Here is an 18132-nt window from a genome sequence, read left to right as displayed (position 1 = left end):
GGGACATAGACAGGAGCTGGCCTGCCCCTCACTGCCAGGGAAGATCTGTCAATCCCGGCCTCCCTGGGGAGTCAGGGGTGCTGGGATGGGGGCTCTGACCCTGGGGGTAGGGCTGGTCAGGGGTGGGTGGCCGCCGGCTCCACCTCACGCCTTGTGGGGGCCTATCCATCAGGTCCCTGGGGACCCCCGCGGATGTCTGCTGCTTGCTTTGCTGTCAGGAATTAGATTAGTTTTCCATAAAAACAGGATGTGGTGGGTGAGAGGCAGTGTTCGATCTTTTCTGTCACGCCTCTTTTTCCAGGAACTGAATGTATGGCTTTGGCCAGGACTGCCCTGTCCCCACCCGCCGCCTCCCCCTGCTCTTAAGTGGTTGGTTCTTCTCTGTCTAGGGAGCTGACTCCACCAACAGGAGCCAGCAGGGACACTCCCACCATGTGGTCTGAGAGCCGGGCAAGTTGGAGGGGGTTACCTCTCGGCCACTCTGGACATCTGGGTCTGTGATGCTGGACAGGGGGAGATGGCCTGGCCTCAGTCTCTCGCGTGACAGCACAAACCCTTGGGGGTTCCAGCCTCAGTCTGGAGGGTCCATTGTCCACAAGAGGTGGTGAAGAGCTCAGCCAGGGGTTGGGCAGGCCCTCTGTGCATGGGGAGGGGTGTGAGTCTCATGGCTAGTTCAGGGAAAAGCCCAGGGGTGGTGGAGCTGTGGGTACAGCTTGGGGGGGCTGGGGGCACAGTACGGAGCATGGACTTGTCTGTGGGTGACAGGAGCCACACAGAGGAGCTTGTGGAGTAGGCCTCGCCCTGAGAGGACCTCGTGAGAGGGCTGCTGCTTCCCGCTGCGGAGAGGCTGCCTTGTACACAGTGAAAGACCCGGCTTGGTCACTCACTGGCCCAGCAACCACGGTCGCTTGTGACCCGCAGGACTCCCTCCTCCGTGAGCAGACAGCAGTGGGCTTGTCCTGGCACCTTGGGTGAGCGCTGACGGCCTTGCACTTGCAGAATCTGAGAACAGGGAGCCAAGGGGCAGGGGTGTCCAGCACAGCCGATCACTGCCCTGACCCCTCCCTTCCTCAGCCCTTCTCCACAGGCTCAGAATTCATGCCTCAGGAAGCTTCAGCACAGATTTAAAAGGGGAGAAAGCCCCGCACTGGCTCAACCTTTGTCGGGCAGGCTGGCAGGGTCCTCTGGGTTCTGGTCTCCTGGGAGGCAGGAGGGGAGGGGCCCCTGAGAGCCTGGGTGAGAGTGGCCCACCCTCCGTGGTGGGCCTGGGGCCTGGCCCAGGGGGCCCAGCATGCCCAGGGCTCTTTTGTTCTTTCTGGCTCAACACACCACAGCTGCAGGCCCAGATGCCCCCTTGGAAACCACCCCAGATGGAATTCCAGAGCCCAGAAGTGCCTCTTTCCTGGAAGGATATCCTGAAATTCATGCGCGTTTTTTTCTCAGGGCGGGGAGGGGAGGCCTGGGGAGATGAGCAAAGGACACTCAGGCTGAGGGTGACGTGTGACCTGGTAGGACGTGCTCTGGCAGGAGGACCGTGCGACAGCCAGACCGCAGGAGCAGGAGGAGTGGAACTCACTTGTTTGTTATTTCTGTGCTTCTCCGCATCTAAAAAACTTCTGAAAAGGAAGGAAAGGAAAGTGAATGTTCTGTGAGCTGGTCAGCACCCTTTCCTGCCCAGGGGAATAGATCGCCCACTCCTGGCCTGACAGAGCCAGAGTTCAGGCCTGGGGAGGCCCTGCCCCGGGGCCATCCTGCCCCTGGGGGTGGGCTGTGTCTCTGCCCCGGGGGCTGGTGTCCTGGGAGAGAAACCAGGCTGAGCCGCCCTGCCCAGGCTGGTTGTTAGGACTAGATGGTGTTGGTTTCTCCCTCAGTGACTCTGAGCTTGTTGCATTTCCAGAGCTTGAGTGGGGCCCTGACACCCTGTCTGCCCCAGCCCTGCAGCCACCTGGGCCCAGACCTCAGAGACGGTCAGGTCAGCCAGCGGCTCACAGTCTAGAATCCCGAGAGCTGGTGGATCAGTCAGGGTTCTCCAGAGAAACAGAGCCAGTGAGAGAGGGATACAGCGGTGTGGTGTCTTACGGAAGAGGCATATATATACACTCATGAGAGAGAAAGGGATTTGTGTTAAAGAATTGGCTTGCACAATTGTGAGACAAGTCAAATTTGCAGGGAGCCCAGCAGGCGGAAATTTGAACAAGCCTTGGTGTTGCAGTCTGGCATTCAGATTCTGAAGGGGCTGGAGAATTCCTTCTTCCCTGGAGGCCTCAGGCTTTACTATGAGGAGGTATCCGCCGTCCTCCAGCTTCTGATAGACACGAGATGAAGCACCTCACAGGCCTGAGGCCCATTGCAGAAGCTCTCAGCCAGCCTGCCTCTCTAGGAAAAGAAGTCTGCATGAGCTGGTTGGCATGTGATATCTCTGGTCACACCTCCAGGCCCTCGGGCCATCCCCTGACCTCAGCACCCTCACCTGAGTGAAGAGGGTGGCCAGGTTCTCCAGCTGCTCCCTGCTGTTGGCACCCACTCAGTCACACACTTGTGGGGTGCCTTCTGGGGTCAGCACCATGCTGGGGCAGCCATCTCCTCAGAAGCAGGATGGTCATGGGGCAGAGGGCCGTGAATGTCCCCTTTCATCTCCTGATCACACACACACCCACACATATGAACAGGGCCTCCTACCTAAATGCCCAGGCATGCCCCAGTGTTGACAGCAGCATTATTTACAATTGTCAGACCGTGGAAACAACCAAAATGTCCAATGACAGATGAATGGATAAAGAAGATGTAGTGTGTGTATATACAATGGAATACTACTCATCCATAAAAGGCAATGGAATTGGGTCATTCATAGAGATGTGGATGACCTAGAGTCTGTTATATAGAGCACATTGGATCAGAGAAAGACAAATGTATATTAACACATAATGTGGAATCTCGAAAAATGGTACTGATGAACCTGTTTGCAACACAGGAATAGAGACGCAGATGTAGAGAACGGAGCTGTAGACACAGCAGGGAAGGGGCAGGTGGGCTGAAGTGGGAGAGTAGCAGCGCCTTATATACACTACCATGTGCAAAACAGACAGCTAGTGGGAAGCTGCGCTATAGCCCAGGGAGCTCAGTTTGGTGCTCTGTGGTGACCTAGAGGGGCGGGATGGGGGCTGGGGTGGGAGGAAGGCCCATGAGGGACGGGATTATGTATTGTTGTTGTTCAGTTGCTAAGTCATTTCTGACTGTTTGTGAACCCATGGACTGCAGAATGCCAGGCTTCCCTGTCCTTCACCATCTCCCAGAATTTGCTCAAACTCATGTCCACTGAGTCAGTGATGCCATCCAACCATCTTATCCTCTGTTGCCTGCTTCTCCTCCTGCCTTCAGTCTTTTCCAGCATCAGGGTCTTTTCCAATGAGTCTGCTCTTCATATAAGGTGGCCAAAATATTGGCGCTTCAACATCAGTCCTTCCAGTGAATATTCAGGGTTGATTTCTTTTAAGATTGACTAGTTTGATCTCCTTTCAGTCCAAGGAACTCTCAAGAATTTTCTCCAGCACCACAATTTGAAAGCATCAGTTCTTCGGCACTCAGCCTTCTTTATGGCCCAACTCTCACATCCATGCATGACTACTGGAAAAACCATAGCTTTGACTATATGGACCTTTGTTGGCAAGTGATGTCTTTGCTTTTTAATATGCTGTCTATGTTTGTTACAGTTTTTCTTCCAAGGAGCAAGTGTCTTTTAGTTTCATGGCTGCAGTCACCATCTGCAGTGATTTTGGAGCCCAAGAAGATAAAGTCTGTCACTGTTTCCATTGTTTCCCCATCTATTTGCCATGAAGTGATGGGATTGGTTGCCATTTATCTGAGCTTTCTGAATGTTGAGTTTTAAGCCAGCTTTTACTCTTTTACCTTTATCACGAGGCTCTTTAGTTCCTCTTCACTTTCTGCCATTCAGATGGTATCATCTGCATATCTGAGGTTATTGACATTTCTCCTGGAAATCTTGATTCCAGCTTGTGACTCGCCCAGCCCGGGATTTCACATGATGTACTCTACATACAGTTAAATGAGCAGGGTGACAATATACAGCCTTGACGTACTCCTTTCCCAATTTGGAACCAGTCTGTTTTCCCGTGTCTGATTCTAACTGTTGCTTCTTGACCTGCATACAGTTTTCTCAGGAGGCAGGTAAGGTGGTTTGGTATTCCCATCTCTTTAAGAATTTTCCACAGTTTGTTGTGATCCACTCCTGCCTATTTAACTTATATGCAGAGTACATCCTGCAAAATGCCAGGCTGGATGAAGCACAAACGAATCAAGATTGTCTGGAGAAATATCAGTAACTTCAGATATGCAGCTGACACCACCCTTATGGCAGGAAGTGAAGAGGAACTAAAGAACCTCTTGATGAAAGTGAAAGAGGAGAGTGAAAAAGTTGGCTTAAAACTCAACATTCAGAAAACCAAGATCATGGCTTCCAGCCCCATCACTTCATGGCAAATAGATGGGGAAACAATGGAAACAGTGAGAGACTATTTTCTTGGGCTCCAAAATCACTGCAGATGGTGACTGCAGCTATGAAATTAAAAGACGCTTGCTCCTTGAAAGAAAAACTGTGACAAACATAGACAGCATATTAAAAAGCAGAGACATTACTTTGCCGACAAAGGTCTGTTTAGTCAAAGTTATGGTTTTTCCAGTAGTCACTTATGAATGTGAGAGTTAGACCATAATGAAAGCTGAGCATTGAAGAATTGATGAGTTTGAACTGTGGCATTGGAAAAGACTCTTGAAAGTCTCTTGGACTACAAGAAGATCAAACCAGTCAATCAGTCCTGAATATTCATTGGAAGAACTGATGTTAAAACTGAAACTCCAATACTTTGGCCACCTGATGCAAAGAACTGACTCATTAGAAAAGACCCTGATGCTAGTAAAGATTGAAAGCAGGAGGAGAAGGGGACAATAGAGGGATAAGATGGTTGGGTGGCATCACCGACTTGATGGACATGAGTTTGAGCAAGCTCCGGGAGTTGGTGATGGACAGGGAAGCCTGGCATGCTGCAGTCCACAGGATCGCAAGTCAGACATGACTGAGCGACTGAATTGAATAGTCAAAGACTTCAGGATAGTCAATGAGACAGAAGTTGATGTTTTCCTGGAATTCTCTTGCTTTTCTATGATCCAATGGATGTTGGCAATTTGATCTCTGGTTCCTCTGCCTTTTCTAAATCCAGCTTGTGCATCTGAAAGTTCTCAGTTCACGTACTGCTGAAGCCTAGCTTGAAGGATGTTGAGCATTACCTTACTGGCATGTGAAATGAGTGCAATTGTATGGTAGTCTGAACATTCTTTGGCATTGCCCTTCTTTAGGATTGGAATGAAAATTGTTGTTTTCCAGTCCTGTGGCCACTGCTGAGTTTTCCAAATTTGCTGGCACATTGAGTGTAGCACTTTTAACAGCATCGTGTTTTAGGATTTTAAATAGCTCAGCTGGAATTCCATCACCTCCACTAGCTTTGTTTGTAGGAATGCTTCCTAAGGCCCACTTGACTTCACACTCCAGGCTGTCTGACTCTAGGTGAGTGACCACACCATTATGGTTATCTGGGTCATTAAGACCTTTTTTGTACAGTTCTTCTGTGTATTCTTGCCACCCCTTCTTAATTGCTTCTGCTTCTGTTAGGTCCTTACTATTTCTTTCCTTTATTGTGCCCATTTTTGCATGAAATATTCCTTTGGTATCTCCAGTTTTCTTGAAGAGATCTCTAGTCTTTTCCATTCTATTGTTTTCCTCTGTTTCTTTGCATTCTTCACTTAAGAAGGCTTTCTTATCTCTTCTTGCTCTTCTTTGAAACTCTGCATTCAGTTGGGTATATCTTTCCTTTTCTCCTTTGCCTTTCACTTCTCTTATTTTCTCAGCCATTGGTAAGGCCTCCTCAGACAATCATTTTGCCTTCTTCATTTCTTTTTCTTTGGGATGGTTTTGGTCACTGCCTCCTATACAGTGTTACCAACCTCCATCCGTAGTTCTTCAGGCACCATATCAGATCTAATCCCTTGAATCTATTCATCACTTCCACTGTATAAGCATAAGGAATTTGATTTAGGTCAAACCTGAATAGCCTAGTGGTTTTCCGTGCTTTCTTCAGTGTAAGGCTGAAGTTTGCAATAAGGAGCTCATGATATGAGTCAGTCAGCTCCAGGTCTAATTTTGTCCAACTGTATAAGAGCTTCTCCATCTTCGACTGCAAAGAATATAATCAACCTGATTCCAGTATTGACCATCTGGTGATTTCCACGTGTAGAGTCGTCTCTTGTGTTGTTGGAAGACGGTGTTTGATTATGTATATGTATAGCTGGTTCGCATGGTTGTACAGTAGAGACCAACACATCATAAAGCAGCTTTATCCCAATTTAAAATATAAACTGATTGAAAATAAATAAATGCACAGACAAGGACACCCTTCTCCCCCAGTTCCCACCTCATGGGAAGGGCAGGGCTCTGAAGGCACTTGTGGACCCTCTCTTGCCAGCCAGCCTGCCTCCTCCAGCCAGTGAGCCCGCCCTGACCTGCCATCTGAGGTGGCTGGGTGGCATTCCTCAGTAGGTGCCAGGAAGGCCCTGGAGAGTGGGGGGACTGTGACCAGGCTCTGGAGCTGTTTGCACTAGCCAGACCGGAGAGACTGAGGGACTGGGGTGCTGAATCACAGGGCGGGCGCTCTGAGTCAGCGCCTCAGCCTTCAGAGGCCCCATGGCCTCGGCCCCGGCTGCTGAGGCCAGCCTCACGGTGGATGTTGCCTCCACTTGTGGGAGATGCAGGGCTCGGGTAGGCAGCTTGTTGTTCTCCTGGGGGCACTTGGGGGCCACTCTTTGCCGAGATGCCAAGGGTCAGGCTAGGCTGCAGCAGGGGGTCCCACAAGTAACTGTTTTGTTGGGAGAACCACGCACCTGCTGCTTTCCATGTCTGGGTAACCTTCTCTCTGCGGGCAAGTCCCACAGGGCTGTGTCACAACATGCAGGGCTGGGCAAGCCTGGCATCGCTGCCAGATCCACAGGGGACGTGATGGGGTGGCCTGGGAACCCACTGGGAGGACCACGGCTCTGTAGGACGGGTTCTGCCACATCTGGTCACAGTGAAGAACTTTGGGGAGGATGTGGGCCGCTGGCTGGAGAGCCCTTGGAGCTCTGTCTGTGCAGGATGCCCGGGTCCAGGGCCTGCCCACCCCAGAGGGGAGGCTCTGTCAGGACTCGTGTGAACATCACCTCCCATGGCTTCACATCTCCCCGGTTCTCCCCACGTTCTCTGTGACCTTATGACCCATTCAGGTTGCTCGGGGATGGGAGGCCCTGGCTGAGGCTTTGGGAGGCGTGCTGGTGGCTGAGGCTACCTCAGGCCCCAGTGCTGACATGCCTCAGTGCTGGCTCAGGAGGGTCCCCTGTATGGCACTGCCCCTCCTCACCCCGCTCCTGGCACTGTGGACAGGGCATCTCAAGGGGACCCCATGCCAGGGCCACCCCTGTAGGAACCCCACCATATCGATTGGCTTGGGGTTCGAGGTGGGGTGGGAGTGCCCAGATCATGAGCGTCCTTGTTTATGCAGAGCTGAGTACCTGGGATGCTGTCCATCACCACGGCCGCTTCTGTCTGCATCCCTCAGGCAGGCGCCTTGTTGCAGGGGGCACATGGGCACTCTGGTTGTTGGGGGCTGCCTGTCCATCCCCTGTGAGTTGGTACATGGGGTTTGGGGTGCTCCTGGGGGCCTGGGGGACAGGGTCTGGGAAATAGCAGGTGAGACCTGGCTGAGTGGGACTGGTGCATGGAGAAGGTGGTCAGAACTTGATCACAGGAAGAGCAGCGGGCTGTGGGAGGCCCTGAGGTCTGCATGTGGGCCCTTCTGGGCCTCAGTTTCTGCTCCTGACAAATGGCCAGCAGGAGGCCCTTGCTGGTACAGGGGCTGGCTGTCCCTGGGGAGTCCAGGAGGGCGGGAGCCATGCCCAGAGCTGACCCATGTGAAGAGGCCAGCAGAGCCAGTCTGCCCTTGTGGTGGGTGGGTTCCTCCTGCTGGCTGCTGGCCTTGAGGATGCCGCTGACCATCACCTGCCCACTGTGGCCCTCCGTGAAGCCCCAGCTGTGACCTACGTGTCTGCCAGGCCCTGGGCTCCAGGCGGTGGGGAGGGCCGCATGGTCAAGCCACATCCGGGCAGAGGTGGGAGGGGAGTCTCTGTCCTCCCTTAGTGTCCACCTGCAGAGACTGAGATAAGCGAGGTCTCCTCCTGCCCTGGGGAGGCTGGGGGCCCGGCAGGGGTTCTCTGTCCCTCCCTGTGGAATGTGGTTCCCACCCCTGGCCTGGAATCCGGCCTCTCCATTGTGGAGGGCTAGGCGGGCTGGGAGCCCTGACCCTTCCCGGCCACAGTGAATACCTGAAGCTCCAGACACAGACCAGGAGCACAGTTGTTTTTTGGGGAAGCTGTGCGGCCCTGGTCTAGGGAGGCCGGCTCATTCCCAGCAGTGCTTGAGGGTCTTCAGGGAAGGCTGAGCTCTCTGAGAAGGGGTCTGAGAAGCCTTTGGGGGCACAGGTGCCAAAGTTCCCCTTCCTCATGTCTCCCTGGCAGAGAATGGGCTGAGGGCGGCTCTCCTTTGAGTCAGGAGGCCTGCAAACAGCCAGCGAGGCCCATGACTGACCTCCAGGAGCAGCTCTCTCAGCACCCCTGGCCTCCGCCATCTCCCCTAGCCTGGGCCATGCTGGTTGGAAGTTTGGTCACCATGCTTCCCGGAGCCCGTGCTGTGGGGAGGGGGTGGCCACCTGTGTGCTCAGGTGAGTCGTGAAACCTGGTTTCTTGGACACCGAGCTTGTTAAACCTGGACGCGGTGGTTAAACCCTCCGCCTGCCCTGGGCGCCCAGGCTGCTGGCAGAGCTCCAGGTGGGTAACCGTGTCCCGTGGCCTCTCCTGTCCCCTCGCTCCGTCCTGCACCCCTACGAGCCCACAGCTGTGTCTGTGGCCTCCTTTTGCCTGCGGCCTCAGCTTCTGCTGTGGAGGGAAGGGGACTCCTGTGAAGGTTACTGAGGCTCCAGGGCGTTGTGGGCCCACCCTCCTCAGTCCCCAGGCTGGAGGAGGCTGCCCTGCGCTGCCCTCACCCCTCCTGCCATGCAGTGTGCCCCCGCCACCCCAAGGCTGGCCGTGGAGGGGGCATCTGGATGCCTGCGTGCGACCCTCCGGTGGGCGGGCTCCAGCAGAGGTGGTACCCCAGGGGTGCGGGGTCTCAGGTGGGCCGGCTCTGGTGGAGGTGGTACCTCAGTGGGAAGGGGTCTCAGGTGGGCAGGCTCTGGTGGAGGTGGTACCCCAGTGGGAAGGGGTCTCAGGCAGGCACATGCTGGACGGAGCATGGGGCAGGCACTGGGCAGTGGAGGAAGTGTGGCTGAAGAGCCCGGCATCTTGGCCGCAGGTGGGTCTGGGCAGCAGGGCCTTAGCTCCCCTCTCCCCCCAGCTGCCTGCACACCCTCTGAGGGGCCCTGAGGTGCCACCCGCACTGGCTGTGCTGGCCCTGGGCTCCTGTCCCCTGAGGTGGGGGGCACTGGGGGCCCTCAGCCAATCTCCTTGCCCTCTTCTTCAGAAAGCCGGGTCTGATCCAAGCCTTGGTCTTCTCTGGGTTGGGGCCTGGCTGGTGGGGAGTGGGGGGGATGGCAGGTGCAGCAACTGAGTGCCGTGGGCGCTGCCGTGGGCACTGTGAGGCCTGGCTGCCCGTGCGGCCCCACAGATGGCAGGGCACAGCCGGTGCCACTGTGTCTGTCTCCCCTTTTCTGTCTTCCTCTTCCTCCTTCGCCCCACCCACCGGCCCCTGGCCGAAGTGAGCAGGGAAGTGTTTATGGGTTTCTCCTCCAAGCCAAATAAGGCAGAATGAACAAGCTGGCGGGAGATGCAGCAGCCTGGGGGGAGGGCAGGCTCGGACGGGACCCCTGCCCTGGAGGCTGTCGTGGCCTGGCAGCAGTCCCCTGGGGACTCTGAGCCTCTGGGCCCTGCCCGGCCCTGCCTGGAAGAGCTGGCAGAGAGGTGGTCCAAGGGTGCCCGTTGTCGGGTCAGGAGACCCTGGGCCTAGTCCTGCCACCGCCTGGGGACTCCAGTGACGCACATCCTCCCCAGCTTCCCGCCCCATCTGTGACCGGGCAGCCTGGGCCTGGGGACCCACTGCTCTGTGGTGTGTCCCCCAGTCTCACCCTCTTGGTCACCCTGCCAACAGGCCCAGTAACACACCCCCGAGGAAACTCTTGGGCAGGCAAGGTCCCTCCTCTGCAGGTAAACACTGGCTCCGCTGGTGTGGCTCTTCTGGGCATTTGTGACGTTTACACATGCGTGTGTCTGTTCTCACTTAAGTTTTACACAAGGAGTGGTGGTGGGCTTGGCTGCCGGCTGCGGCCTCTGTCCTGCATGGTGCCTCGGGGGTTGGCTGGTTTTCTCTGCTGCCCATCTGGCTTTGTCCCCACGGCAGCAGCCCCTCAGGGGGTGGTTTTGAGCCCCACCCCCACCCCCACCCAGTGGCTGGGGAGACAGCAGCCCGGAGCGGCCTGTCTCCTGCAGGACTGGGTCTCCTCCAGTCGTTTCTCAAGGCAGAATTTCGTGGTCTGGGGTGCAGGCTCTGTGCTCCTGAGCCGCCTCACACCAGAAGTGATCCCCAAGCAGAGGCCCACAGCTCTTCTCCCCTTGACCTCGAGCAGGAGCCCAGCGGGGAGAGTAGGAAGGGCCAGGGAGCTGCAGCCGCCCCGGACTCTGGGCCTCACGCCCGCCCATCCTCCTCCCTGTTTTTCCGGGTGCCACGGTGCTGGCCGCCCTGGAAGGGGCCTGGTGTCCCCAGCCTGGTGGAGGATATGGGAGCTCTTCCCGGGCCCTGGTTTCCCACGTCGGGCCTTCTGGCCGGGTCCCCTGTCCGCAGCTGACCCCACAGGTCTGCCAGTCCTGGCCCAGCCCTCCTGCCCCATCTGTCCACTGCTGGCTGTCCTCCAGAGCTGGTTCAGCAGGTCCTAATGCCTGGCCTGGAAGTGACCCTCACCCACCCACTTCTACACCCTGGGCCACCTAGACCCACACCATTTCCCCAGTGGGGAGTGCTATCAGCCCCTGTACCTGGGACTTGCTCTGTCTCCTTATCTCTGAAGAGGAAATGCCTGGACAGTCATGGTGGTGGCTGTGGTGCGTCCCCCACTGCTGGCCTCCAGGGTCTCTCCCAGTTCTTCTGTCTTTCCAACTTGGATGCTGACGCAGGTCTGTCATGACCTCTGAGCCTCCTCCTGCCATCCCTGCTGGCCCCCGGGGTCACCCACCCGTGCCATCCTGCGTGCGGGTTCCACCAGTCAGGTGGTGTGCTCAGGCCTCATTCATCCTGGGCCCCCCTGCAGATGGGCTGAAAGACCCCTCTGAGGATAATGATGAGGACCCTGAGGGTGTGTGCTGAGCTGTAGCCCCACCCACTTTACAGGCAGGGAAATCAGGGCTGGAGTGGGAGCAGGAAGGATGGGGCCTCACTGTCCATGTCTCTCAGCTGGCGGGGAGGGCAGGTCAGACTTGGGGTTGTGTCATGGCACCACGGGGAGACCTGTGGTCTCTCAAGTCCAGCCCCCAGCAGGGACCCCAGCTCCCTGCAGGCCAGACGGGGGGGTCCAGCTCTGCACACAGTGTCCAGGTATCTGTGCTCTCCACGCTGCCTCCCCGCCTCCCTTCCTGGCCAGGCACCAGTGAGACCAGGACTCCGTCTCTCCCCCCAGGCCTCACTTGCCTCACCTGCAGGATGAGGGGCGGACATGCTGGGGTCTCTGAAGGGTTAAGCAGTGGGGAGGGGTAGCAGGGGCCTTTCCTGCCAGCACAGCCCTGCGGGCACAGCCCTCCCCCACCCCATTGTTCCTGCTCAGGAAAAGGCATATCTCCCCCATGAGGTCACCAGCCACCACCGGCAGCTCTCGAAGCTCTCACGGGGAGGTGGGAGCTGCCTGGGCAGAGCAGCCTGTCCCCCTTCTCAGAATGTCCCCACCGCCTCCCCAGCTGAGCATCTTCCTTCTCTGTGGAAGCTGGGGCCGACCCAAACCTCCCGAGTCTTAGTTGGCCTTCAAGACCAAAAGCAGTGCCTCCTCCAGGCAGCCTGCTCAGATGCCCTGAGTCTCCTGGTCATAGAGTCACAGTGAGACCATGTCCTTGTCATTTAGACCAGTGACTCCAAGGGCGGGTATACAGCCAGGAGTCTGCACCCAAGTCCTGGTGTCCCATCCGAACACCCTTCCCCCTGGGCACCTGATTTTTCCTTTGAACAAGGGAGCATGCGGGAGCCAGCCTGGCTTCCCCCGAGAGGCCAGTTTGCTTCTAGTCCCTGTGTCCAGGCCGGCCCTCTGTCACTCTTGCTCTGCTAGCCTCTCGCCCCAGGCCCTGATAACAGGAAGGGGAGGTGGTCTGGGAATGTGACCTCAGCCTCTCTCATCCTGGCCCAGGGCTGCCCTGCTGGGGCTGGAGGCCAGTGGGTCCACAACCTCTGGGCTGCGTTCCCAGCTCACGTCCCCTGGGTCAAGTCCAGGGCTTGTCCGGGCACCAACTGCCTGTGGTGCCAGTTTCCTGGTGGGGCACCATCTCTCAGCCCGTCTCTGTGGGGCCAGCAGCTGGCTGTACTCCCGGACACCCCAAGGTCGCTCCTCATCTGTATTGGCAGTGCATGATGCGTGTTAAGTCACTTCAGTTGTGTCTGACTCTTTGTGACCCTCTGAATTGGCCAGGCACCTCTGTCCATGGGATTCTCCAGGCAGGAATACTGGAGTGGGTTGCCATGCCCTCCTCCAGGGGATCTTTCTGATCAGGGATGGAACCCGTGTCTCTTATGTCTCCTGCATTGGCAGGAGGGTTCTTCACCACTAGCACCACCTAGGGCACTCTCTTTCTCTAGCTCTCTGCCATATCCCCATGGACACAGGACTCCCCCTGGGCCGACAGCTCTGCATCTAATTAATGAATGACTGAGGGGTCCTTGTCCCCCGCTCCAGGGCAGGCCCTATGTGAACTCTGGTGCCTGGCAACCATCCCAGGGTGGGGCAGTGCCCGGCAGCACCCACATGGGTGACCGTGTCCGTCCTGTCTTCCCACGCCCTCCCTTCTGACCCTTCGTCTCTGATTTCCTGCTTTTGGCAGAAGGAGCTTTTAGATTCTTTTCCTTCTGCTTGGGCTGGGGAAGGGGCAGAGGCCCAGCCCCGCATGCCTTGTGGCCCCACTGGTGGCAGAGGAGGGGTGGCCCCTGCCCTTCTGGTTCTGGTCTGAGATCCTTCACTGATTTCTGGGACCATTTATTCTTTTATTTTGGTAAAATACACATAAAATGAAATTCACCATCCTAACCATTTAATTAACTGATTTAGTTATTTGACCACACTGTGCAGCATGCAGGGTCTTAGTTCCCCAAGCAGGGATGGAACCCCTGCGCCCTGCATTGGGAGTGCGGAGTCTTGACCACTGTACCACCAGGGCAGTCCCCTGCTTAACCATTTTCAAGTGGACAGTTCAATGACTTTAATTACATTCTCAGCATTGTGCAACTGGCACCACCACCTCCAGAACCTTGCGTCTTCCGGGCTGCAGCCCGTGTCATGAAGCGCTGACTCCATCTCCCCCAACACCATCCCTCCAGCTCAGGGTCAGCATCAGAGCCAGGAGCTCCCCGGGGCTGCACTGAGTTAGCCCCCCTATCACTGGCCTGTGCACACCTGTCAAAGGGGCTCGAGTGCTTGTCCAGCGCTGTTGTCCCTGGCGGATCAGAACAGGAACACCTCAGCACAGAGACCACCTTAGGAGTGGATGCACCCTTAGGAGGAAATTTACCTGGTCAGATGGGTGGACATCACTTGGCTGGTGCTGTGGGTGCAGGGGGCAGAGCCCAGAGGGTAAAAGTGCGGCCCTGGAAAACAGAACAGAATGTTAGAAGCCTTTGTCATAAATGCTTTTCCCTGGTCTTCTCAGGCCAAATCAGATTGATTTTTTTTTTTTATGCAAATGTGTAATTGTGAGTAGCTTTAGACTTTGACTGAGCCGGTCGCTATGGCTAGTGGACCTCATGGAAAGAGGCAGCTTAGTGTCAGGGCACTCTGTGGAGTGGGAGAGCGTGGTGGTGTCCAGAAAGGAGGACTGCTGATCAGAGTTCAGGGCTGCAGCTCTTCCAGTATGGTTCTCCAGGTTACCTTGTTGCTGGGGTGGTTGGAGGGCTTGGGGGCTGAACACCCCACCTGGTCCTGCTGACTGCTCTGGGGAGATGGTGTGGCCGGGTTCAGGTCAGCTTGTCTTGGCCCAGGATGTCCAGAGGGCTGTTAAGCAGAGGTCCAGCTGTTGCTGGGTTCATGGTCCCCACCTGGGGGCCTGAGGGGCTGAGAGTGGAAGTGGGATAGCACCCCCTGGGAGGCCAGTCTGCGGGTGAGTTTACCCCTGTGCCACTCTGCTCAGTCTCGATGACAGGGCCATGAAGCTGGACCGTCTGGGGGTGAGGTTGTGTCTGTGGTGGGTGCTGGCACCCACAGCCATCAACTCTGTCCTGGGCTGGGGGGGGAGTGGGCAGGGCCAGGTCACTGGGGCCCAGTGGATTGAGGAGCAGAATGGGCAGAGGTGGCTCCAGGCCGGGGGCTGCTTTTAGGGTTACCAGTACCCTCTGGGCTGCTAGCTGGGCTTTCCTGGCCCAGCTTCCTCTCAGGCCCCTGGGAAAGGCTGAGAGGGCTGGTTTCTGGGTGATGAGCCCTGAGCTGGGACACTTGGCATTTCCCCAGCCTCTCCAATCCCAGCATTTGCTGCACTCTGTCAGGATGGCGTTGGGGAGGCTTCCAGGAGTAAGTTGTGGATGCGTGCCGTGGCTTGAAGGGATGCGTGCTGTGGTTCCCCTGGGAGACATGATGGGGGACATGGCCACGGCCCCAGTGGGTGTACACGGATGTCCAGGAAGTGGAAGCTGGGCAGGAGGGAGGAGATTTAGAGAGCTAGACTGCAAAGTCAGCCGTGCTGTGTGTTGGCTGGAGACATAAAGTCTTACAAAGGAGAGAAAACAAGTGGGGAGGTTGTCATGACCTCAGTGCTGACCCTGGGCAGGGGGAGGGGGGTGTGGGGGGCGGCTCTGCAGGGCGAGTCCTATGACACGTGCAGCACGACAGCCCCCTGCCTGGTGCAAACAGAGCCCGTCGTAGGTCAGACTCGGGGCTCCCGGGGCAGGTGACCCGTCCTGCACTGAGCACGGTTGCTCACGCATGGAGGGAGGTGGGCAGCCTCCCGAGGTGACAAGCGCCGCACCCGTGGCGGGGAGGCTCGGGGCAGTGGCCAGGGTGTGGGGCTGGCTGTCCTCGCTCCCCGAGCGGCCCTGATGACTGTCCCGTCTCCTCTGCAGCCTGCCTGTTCCGGGTCAATGCGCTCTCCCTGGTCTACCTGCTGTTCCTGCTGCTGCTGCCCTGGTTCCCGGGCCCCTCCCGGCACAGCATCCGAGGTAAGGGTGGGCAGGGCTCGGTGGGGGTGGGGTGTGGATTCTGGGGTCTCAGAGCTCTTTCTCCAGATGCCCGGGGCAGGGGAGAGTTGGGGCTGTGGCTGAACCGGGCAGGGGTTATGTTCTCTGTGGTTGAAGAGCCACTGGTGAAGGATGAGTGGTCCCAGGTTCATTTTTCATGGTGGACCCTTGGCTGTTTCAGATCTCTGTTCTGATCTCCTGTGCAGGGCCCATGCCATGTTCCCCCGGCCATGGGTTGAGCCACCTTCCTGCCAGGTCCCTCCCCTGACCCCTCCCCGGTCCCAGCGCTGACCTTGCAGCCCGTCTGCCCAAAACGGCTCTGGCCAACCCTTAAGTCCAGCCACGTTACCAGCGCCCCTGCCCCACTGTGGACTCAGGCTCCATCCATGTGTGCTTGGAGCTCTATGGGGCAGTGGCTTTGCTCTGACCACCTTGTTGTCAGGGTAGCTGGGGGCCCGGTGGTGCCCACCTAGTTCTGAGCTCCTGGAGGGTGGCCTTTGAGTCCACTAGGCGGACAAGATGGGTGGGAAAACCTGTCAGGGTGCCTTTGCCCCCAGGGCAGTCTGCACGGTGGGGCCCAGAGAACTGGCTTGTCTGAGAGGAGCTGAGAGCGGAGAGGATCCCCGAGTAGGAGGGCACCCTGGCCCCTGTCCTGTGGAGCAGGACAGGTCCCTGTGAAGGAGGACACAGACCTGCAGGCTGACAGCGCGGGCACGTGGTTGAGGAGCCCCTTCAGGCCGGGCTCCCACCGGCCGCTCTCTGGGTACTTCTGGGTCAGCTTTTGTCCTGGCTTTTCAGTAAGGACAGGTGCAGCGGATGGCTCTGTGCCCTGTGGGCAGGGAGGCCCTTAGGTTTCCAAGAGTGAAGAGAGAGGCCCAGGCTTAAAAGAGGGTTCCCAGGGAGCAGGTTGTCAGTGGTGTGACCCCAACCCTATTCCTGACATAGGTTATGGAAGAATAGCCTGGTGGGCCAGGGGATTGCCAAGACTGCTGTAGGGAGCCAGGCCCATGCCTGCTGCTCCTGGGAGGTGCTGGCAGCAGGCTGGCTGCCCGGGACCTCAGGTGTGTCCTGTGGCTGCAGAGACCACCTCACACCGAGCAGCCACCCGCAGGTCCCTGCTTCCAGTCTGGGGGTCAGAGTCCAGCATGGGCTTCTTGGGATGAATACCGGGCTGGTCCTTCCTGGGGGATCTGGGGAGAATCTGGTTCCAGTTTCCAGCTCCTCAGCTCAGTGCCCCTTCCCCATCATCCAAGTTAGCAATGGACAGTTGATCATTACCCCTGGTCACTCTGGGCCCTCCTGCCCCCTCTCCACGGTTGGGACCTTGGAGTGAAACTGGGCCTGCCCTGGGTGGGGGTGGCTAGGAGCAGCCCCTGTTTAAGATTAGCTGCTTGGCACTCCTGGTTCTCCTTTGCTGCATCAGGAAATGTTCACAGGGTCCCAGGATTGGGGTGTGGGTTCTCCTGGAGGGGTGTCATCCTGCCTCCCACAGGGTGACAGGTCCCCCTCCCCAGCCTGTGGTGTCTGGTGGGAACCCCCAGGTCAAGCTCTCTGCTCCCATGGGCACTGGTATGGGGGGTAGGGGTGGGGCGGCCTGACTGTGGAGTGCAGGGAGAATTCAGGGAGGGGCCCCACACAGGTGTAGGGCTGGGAGCCACGGGGGACCCCAGGCCACACCCGTCCACGGCTGGCTGTCCCAGCCCTTCCCCAATCCCCAGCTCAGGCCAGCCTGGGGAGACTGCCGGCAGTCCAGGCCCTCCCCTCCTCTGTGGACCCTGTTCCCAGGGTCTCAGCTCTGAGCTGTTGGTTCCATCATATTTCATGCCCTGCAGTGATGGGGAACACTTTCTTCTAATTGGCACTGGGAGAAGCACAGGCTCTCAGCCAGGGCAGGAGTCCAGAGTGGGGAAGGGTCACGGTGCTGGGAAGACGTGCCTGCCTGACCTTCCTCTGTCCATCTGTCTGGCCTCAGAGGCCCTTCAGGGTCAGAGAGGCTGCTGGGTTTTTCCGGGTGGGAGAGAGGAAAATGTGAGGCCCATCCATGCCTGAGTGCCTGGCCACAGGGTCACGGTAGTGTTGCAGCTGGGCCTTGGTGCCGGCTCTGGGTGGAAGGTCTGAGGCTGCCTGGGTCCCCTGTGGGTGCTGATTCCTGGCTCTATCCTCATGTGGGTGTCAGCTTAACACCAGCTCCCTGTGCTGGGCAGAGAGGTGCCCAGTTCAGTGCGTCCTCAGGAAAGTTCCAGCTCTTCCTCAGTCACGTTGCCAGCACCATGAGCTATGTGCCCCAGCAGGGCACAGCTACAGCAGAAGTTTCAGGGAGTCCCGAGGGTCAGCTCCCGTGCCCTGATTAACAGGGACTTGAGGAGCCAGCCCCTGCCTTAGAGTAACACCTGGCCCTGCAGCTGCTGTCCGGAGAGGGTGACTGCCCTGGAGTCCTGAGCTCTGCTCTGACTTGGGGGCCATGGACAGGAGGGCCTGGCAAGCAGGCCTCGTTCATGTCACAGAATGGCGCACCAGGAGGACCCTGTGCTCATTGGACGAGGGGATGAGAGGCTCTGTCGTCCTCCCGAGAGCTGTGCCCTCCTGCCTGTGGGCAGACAACGTGCTAGGTATGGCAGAGCAGATTCCCAGGGCCT

The 18132-nt window shown here is 57.5% G+C and overlaps 1 protein-coding gene across 3 annotated transcripts in view; it reads left to right on the top strand.

Annotated features, from left to right (window-relative positions):
* The window catches only part of PIEZO1 (piezo type mechanosensitive ion channel component 1), a 56571-nt gene that overhangs the window by 13370 nt on the left and 25069 nt on the right, over positions 1-18132 (top strand). For all 3 annotated transcript variants that reach the window (XM_043898277.1, XM_043898275.1, XM_043898276.1), the window contains exon 2: positions 15383-15478. In XM_043898277.1, the coding sequence (XP_043754212.1) occupies positions 15383-15478 (96 nt within the window). The remainder of the gene's footprint in view (positions 1-15382; positions 15479-18132) is intronic.

The sequence above is a fragment of the Cervus elaphus genome, chromosome 4 (genome assembly GCF_910594005.1).
Source record: "Cervus elaphus chromosome 4, mCerEla1.1, whole genome shotgun sequence".
NCBI classification, from domain to species: Eukaryota; Metazoa; Chordata; class Mammalia; order Artiodactyla; family Cervidae; genus Cervus; species Cervus elaphus.
Note: the sequence above shows the minus strand (reverse complement) of the source record. Positions and strands in the feature narration are given on the sequence as shown.